General features: G+C 36.2%; 1 protein-coding gene and 1 pseudogene across 1 annotated transcript in view; one reads left to right on the forward strand and one right to left on the reverse strand.

Annotated features, from left to right (window-relative positions):
• LOC107581543 (rap guanine nucleotide exchange factor 5-like) overlaps window positions 1–2,284 on the forward strand; it is a 46,703-nt gene extending 44,419 nt beyond the window's left edge. The window contains exons 14-16 of the mRNA XM_016267122.1: window positions 431–495; window positions 770–824; window positions 974–2,284. Coding sequence (XP_016122608.1) covers window positions 431–495; window positions 770–824; window positions 974–1,092 — 239 coding nt within the window. The 3' untranslated portion in view covers window positions 1,093–2,284. The remainder of the gene's footprint in view (window positions 1–430; window positions 496–769; window positions 825–973) is intronic.
• A 3,620-nt stretch (window positions 2,285–5,904) lies between these two features.
• The window catches only part of LOC107581620 (dynein heavy chain 11, axonemal-like), a 142,975-nt pseudogene continuing 141,786 nt past the window's right edge, over window positions 5,905–7,093 (reverse strand).

Here is a 7,093-nt window from a genome sequence, read left to right on the forward strand (position 1 = left end):
AGAACCCCCCCCCCCCCCCCCCCCAAAAAAAAAAAAACAGTGAAAGAGTTGTAAAAGTTAGTGACCACTTAAACATTTTCTCAAACATCAGACTTCACACTACATACATATGTATTTTTTCTTCAAAAAAAAAAGGAATTTTTACCCAAATAAATGAAATAAATGCTTGGATGAATCATATATTTAGAAAATAACATTTTGGATTAATGAGATTTTGCTGGGGACAGAGCTACCAATCACAACACGGCAGAAATAAAACAAACAAGCTATTAACAAAATGTCGGATCATGGCTATTTTGAACACAAGAATTAGCATTTATTGCAAGGGATCTGGTTAGGACATGGTGAGAGATTCTCCTTGAGAGGCTTTTTGCTTTTTTTTGCCAAAGTAATGTGTGTATTGAAGTCTAAACAAATTCTATTTGAACAGATATTACCTTCATTCATGAGGGCAACAAAACATTTCTCGACAACCTAGTCAACTTTGATAAACTAGTAAGTGAACAATTAGACCTTATAGAGGTCTTTTTTTTAAATTAAAGAGTTCACCCAAAAATTTGAATTGTCATGATTTTCTTTCCCTCACATCATTCCTGTATGACTTTCTTTTTTCTATGGAATAAAGATGATTTTTTTAAGATACAAGTTTGGAATGACGTGAGGGTTAGCAAATGAGGACCGAATTTTAATTTTTGGGCGAACAATTTCTTTAATATCATGTCCCATCAAGTGAGCAAAACAAGCTAATGTGAATGTATTTTATGTGCAGCACATGATAGCAGACACAGTGCGCATTATCAGGCAGTGTCGGACAGATCACATGGGTAAGTGCTCAAATCACACAGATAATAACTGTAAAATAATGTTTTGCTGACCTTGCTGAAGTGTATACTCTCGGCCCAACTAGAACATCCAAATGAAGTTGCAAAGAAATGACTGTTTCAAACATGTTTTTGGCTTTTTGTCCCATCAGGAAACATGTTGTCCCAGAAGGACAGTGTGGAAGTGAGAACGTACATCAATTACCTGCACGTCATCGACAATCAACAGGCTCTGTTTGAGCTCTCACACAGACTTGAGCCCAGGATATAAAACTACTGGATATATCCTAAATTCACTACTGAAGACAGGACAGCATCCTTCCTCTAACTGAAGACTGTGATGAATGAGTCCTCCACTAGGGGGAGACACACTCACACCAACCACACTGAATAGATACATAGTGTTGCATAGCCAAAGAAATCTCAGCCAGTTCAACATTGTGAAAGGAACAAAGAAGCTGAATCATGCAAGACTGTGAAATAGAAAACTGAATCTACAAACGGTTATAAAAGGAAACATCACAGTGATCCAGTATTCTGTAAGTTACAGACAGTACAGAAACATCATGTTGAGAATTCAAATGTTTTCATACAGCACACTTTCACTCAGTAGTGTATATTTCACCAATAAATAAGAGCCAGATGATGTTTTTTTTAGCATATGAGAAAATAATAGGCACATCTTCATTCCTATGTAGTCCAATTAGTCTGAAATTTGAGCTACATGCACAAATCACAAAACTATGTGATGCCTTTTTAGATCATGGCCAACAAACAGTTTGTAGACAATCAGAAAAATATCCCAAGGCAGCACATTGTATTTTAGGTGTAGAATTGCAGCCGGAAGCAAGACGTAGTCTAGTCTAGACTCTAGATTAAAGCGACTGTTAGTTGAACTTGCATAAACTGTAAGGACATCTTAAAATAATGTATATCTTTGAGGGGAAAAAATTATCTGTGCAATTTATTTAGCAGATTTTCACATAAATAATTGTTTTTTTAAATTATGGATGTATTTTATTGGAAAGGGCCTACTGAAAATAACGGAGCAATGGTTCTTACACTAGATGGTGCTTGAAAAAAGCAAATGTGTAGATTTCTTGTATAAGTTGTACTTGGATTTGTGAGACATTGAGATATTTATTACACAACAAACTTGTCCCTGATTCAGAAGGGAAAACAAAACAGGTTTTAAATACAAAGAAAAGATGTAATTTACTGAAAATGTGATCAGATGGTCTGAAGGATTTGGTGACGCCATTGATTGACCAGTCTGATAATGCCTGTGAGGTTCACATGGGAACTCTGTAAATACTAAGACTTCTTTTTTTTTTAATAAATAACAAGAAAACAAGCCATAAAGCAATAGCAAGGTGTACATCTCACCTTCAGAAAAAAAAATGTTAGCAGTGATTGACTGTAGCTGCTATTTGCACTAGTTTTCTTCACTAAGAGCCTGACATTAAAAAAATAACTTTTTTGCATGTGCAAATCCATCTTTTGCTTAATATTTTACTTGTTTTATATATGTTTTATATAGCTAGGCAGTGGTAGGAATATGAACTGACACAAATTCTTGTTAAATTGACCACGTTAAATGCTTAAAGGGGTCATATGATGCGATTTCAAGTTTTCCTTTCTCTTTGGAGTGTTACAAGCTGATTGTGCATAAATAAGATCCCTGAAGTTGCAAAGACTAAAGTCTCAAAACCAAAGAGATATTCTTTATCAAAGTTAAGACTCACATATCTACCTCACTATGTGGAAATATTTGCATAATGCGCCCAAATGTGCATGCAAAGAAAGAAGGCATGGTTTCAGTAACCGCAGTTAGTGTTGAAGCAGCCATGTCAGACGCTGTGTGTTTCTAGGCGAAAGCAAAAGCACTTTATTTGGCCTTCCGAAAGTAGATGCATTTAGGAATCTTTAAGATTACTTACAACAGAACAGCAAAGCGTTTTATGGACGACCGTTTTGTGAACCTAGGAGAGGAGGTAATTCTGACTTTGCTATGACAATCTGGCGCTTCTGAATCAGCTACTGTTTTGTTATTAGTTTAAGTATTTGCTATTGACTGTTCAAATGCAGAGTTTTGCGCGCATCGTGTGTGTGTGTGTGTGTGTGTGTGTGTGTGTGTGTGTGTGTGAGAGAGAGAGATGGGGTCACATTACAGTGGAGTCAGCTGTCTTAATCGTGGCTTGTGTACTGCAAACACATACCAGCTTCCTTACTGTGTCTGTCACACGACTCTGTTCCCCTTTCGGGCTTGAACTGATGGTAAAACGAATGACATTATTTACTGTCTTTACATTTATTTTGAAAGATGAAGCTCACGATTATGGTAAGGACATTTCCGATGAGTGCTTGCGGTGTTCGGCCAATCACAATGCGCTGGGTCAGCTGGCCAATCAGAGCAGACTGCGCTTGTCGGAAGGCGGGACTTTGTAGTAAACAAAGCGTTTTAGAGAGGCGGAGCATAGAGGACCTACAATAATGTACAGTATTTTTAAAAAATAATGTGTTTTTTGAACATTAAAGCATGTCAACAACACCAAATACACAAAATAATGATCTTTAAAAAAAGCATCATATGACCCCTTTAAAGAGCGCAGTTTTCTTTCGTGTTGTGTGGCCAGACGTCCCCATTTTGGTGTCCTGTCCCCAACTGTAGCTGTCCCCGGGAACGTCCCCGTTTTACAGTCTGCAAATACACTGCAAAAAATCCCGGCCAACATAACCTGCTGTTTACAGTATCTGAGCAATCGTGGTACAGCAGAGCGGGTAGCGAGTTAAACTGATTACTTGGTTGCTTATTTGCTTTGTGTTCACGTATTAGTTCATTTTTGTAATGTTATAAGGATGTATGATGTAATCTTCCTGAGAACCATAAAAAAATAAGTTTTGTGATTTTTTTTTTGGTCATTACATTGGTTGGAGCATAAGAAACAAATGGAGAAAAAAAACATTTTTGAAAAAAATATATTTTGTTCTATGTCCTCTGTAGAGGATGCCAGGACTAAGTTATTTAAAATAAATAAATAAATAGACATAAAAAGGCATGTATAGGCAAAAACAATATTTTATTATTTTCATTCACCAATCAGTTTTTAGGTTTCAGGCTATTTTTTAACTTTGTACAAAGATGATTCTAAACTATGTTATGAAAGATTTTATATACTATTTTATACATTTTATACATATATACATTTCGTTTTGAAACCCCATAATATTTCTGAGATGTTTTTTTTATGACAAACAATTTGAAAATTTGTCAGATTTAAATGATAATTACAAAATATTATATTCCCCTAAGAGTGCTAAATTTGATTATTCTGTTAATATAAGTAATTTACAAAAGACCAAGGAGAAGGTGTGTTCTCCCAGTAGGAAACTGTTGTAGTGTCAATAATTATATATCATATTTTGATTAATTACCAATCCCAACGTATTATATTATGTAATGTTTTAATATAATTTAAAAAAAATAATGTTTTAATGAGTTCCAGAAGGTTTAAATACCTTTAGAGTGAAAGTGGGTCCACTAAAAGACAATTTTGTTAACTATCAGCTAATGTACACTTAATAGAGACCTCAAAGCTATTAGGAAATGCCACGGAACTCCTGTTTTGATTTCAGTGGGTCTACAAATCGTGACTTCCTAATAAACCCCGGCCCTCATTATGCATCAGTAATAATGTGAATATTCTTCAGTGACGCTTGTTTGACTCGGTGTGAACCGAGGATGAATTGTCTAAACAGTTACAGATCCATCCTGTTTTGGGCCATTATTACTTGCTGTGAGGCCGCTGCTGGACTCACTGAGAGGGGAGGAACAGCTCCACAGCTTGTGCTACCCTCTCATTTCCCTCTCCGGGACAGCTGTATCATTTTCTTGTCTCCCGACAAAATCTGCGTCATAGCACAGGACTATACGAACCATCCCAGACAAACACAGCAGCAGATGTTATGTGTTTTGTGATTGTGTACTCTGTAGATTTTTTTGTTTAATACCCTCTAAAATACTACTGAGCAAAATCACATTTGTTCAGTTCAGCAATATACTGTAGCTCGTTAACAAATCACATCAAGGGACACGTGAAGGAAAGAATGGACATGACCAAGCATGTCATTCAGAGATGATAACAAATTGGTTTCTGTCACGACGTGAGATGAATCACAGTATCTATCTGTATTCAGGAGAGGAAGGTCAAACACAGCATCAACCTGGTTCATAATCTACTGGGAGTCTCATTGTAGCGGCACTGGAGGAGATTGTGTCATTCATTAAACACTGTGCTGCCAAGAACCAGCTTTAAATTTAATTAAGCTAATAACAACATCAGTATTGCACAGTGTTAATACCTACGGCAATAATGGCAACTTTTCTATAGTATACTGATGTTCTGCATAATTACTGCATGATTTGGGAAAAATATAATTGTGATTTTTCTGATTTAAAAAAAAAATGCTTTGCTGTGCTTGTTTGTAGGGCTGTAAAATTTGGCCACAAATTTTGAGATTATATATCAAAATGACTTAAGTAAAAATAATATAATGTTATGTTTAGTTATTAGCTTCTAAATAAAATATTAAGAAAAAATACTATTACAATATTTCACCCTGACAATTTATTTTTTATTTTTTATATTTTTAAGAAAAATTCGTATATATAAAATAATTTTTAAACATTGAACCATCAAGCTTTTTTGTCAGAAAACTGCAGGGAGCTCTTAAATTTATTTAGTTATTTATGTTGACAACAGCTGGTTTATAATCTTTCAGTCCAGTTATGGGAAGATGGTTAGCGCATGTTAATACACCTTATAAGTGACATAACGCACAGCAGATGTAGAGATGGAATCATTTACTAAATGACACTAAAAACAGGTTTGCGTGCAAACGATGTGCTTCACATGAAACGCAGCGTAAATCTATTTGCGATTTGATAAGTTATATTACGATTTTGGTTTTATTTCAATTAATCGTGCATTCATGCATCAGACAAAAATATATATTTCGATCAACACAATGCTACTTATGTAGTAAGTCAACCTCTGTGAGCACAATGGAGTTGGTTGGTTGTTTACACAGACAGAAGCAGTGCCACTCATACCAGAATCCACTTTGCAGGCAGTTGGCGTGATTTGAGACGGAAGCTCCAGAGCCGCGGAGTTTGGTGCGGTACACTGGGCACTCGTAGGTGTTCTTCACATCCTGCTGGTCGATGGGTACCGCACGTATGTAGAGCACTGGCAACTCCTTCAGAACAGCCTCTGATAGCAGACCTGAGGTGCTATCCCAGCGAGCACCTGCAGGAGGAGAGCCATGTAACATTAATCCACACAAACAGGAAATACACTTTGGAATAGAGTTTATGCTCACCCTCTATGTACAGTCCATGGATGTACGCTCCCTCTCGAGGAGGATACCCATAATCATCTTGGTTTTTTTGGTGACGTCCACAGACAGGCTCATCCGATCTAAAGGCCATTTGTTTTTTTGAGCTATACTCTGCACAGTGGAACATTTTCAGTACAATGACAGCGAGTCTCTTTTGGATGTGTTCATGTGTGTGTCTCACCTGTGAGAAATGACTGAGGACTGAAGAGTCCAGAGATCCAAACCACAGCAGGAAACACAAAGTCTTGAGTCCACGTGTCCAACTCTCGACACTGAGCCAGAACATCTCGGAACCTGCAGGATATGATTCTGTAGACCTCATCACTCAAGCCTACAGTGAAACGGTTTAGTGTTGTAGATTTTATCTGTAATGTGAAGTTATATGAAGGTTGCTGTACCACAGAGCCAGTGTTTTAGTTGAAGGGTAGGCCAACCTGCCTACAGAGCCGTTTGGAGCAGCTCCATGTCTGAGGAGAGACTCAGTTCACCCTGTAATATCATGTTAGCCAACAGTCATATGGTTAACACTTGCTGTAAAAATATGTGCATGTACAGTATAAGACGGTGAGAAAAGGCTGAATTTTTAGCAACAGTGCTCTTTACTTTTCTCACAGGAAATGCAAAACTTCAATACAAGTTGAATATTGAATATCAGTACTCATCTCTCTCTCTAGCTCTCTCTCTCTCTCTCTATATATATATTATACCTTTATAATCAAAACCCATTTACATGTGGGTTTTGGTTCTAAATAATTATTTATCATAATTTGTTAAAATGTATTAATATAATTGTAATTATATATATATATATATATATATATATATATATATATATATATATATATTTATATATATATTTAATATTTTTTCTC

Source organism: Sinocyclocheilus grahami, unplaced genomic scaffold (assembly GCF_001515645.1).
Source record: "Sinocyclocheilus grahami isolate Dianchi unplaced genomic scaffold, SAMN03320097.WGS_v1.1 scaffold36.1, whole genome shotgun sequence".
Lineage (NCBI taxonomy): Eukaryota > Metazoa > Chordata > Actinopteri > Cypriniformes > Cyprinidae > Sinocyclocheilus > Sinocyclocheilus grahami.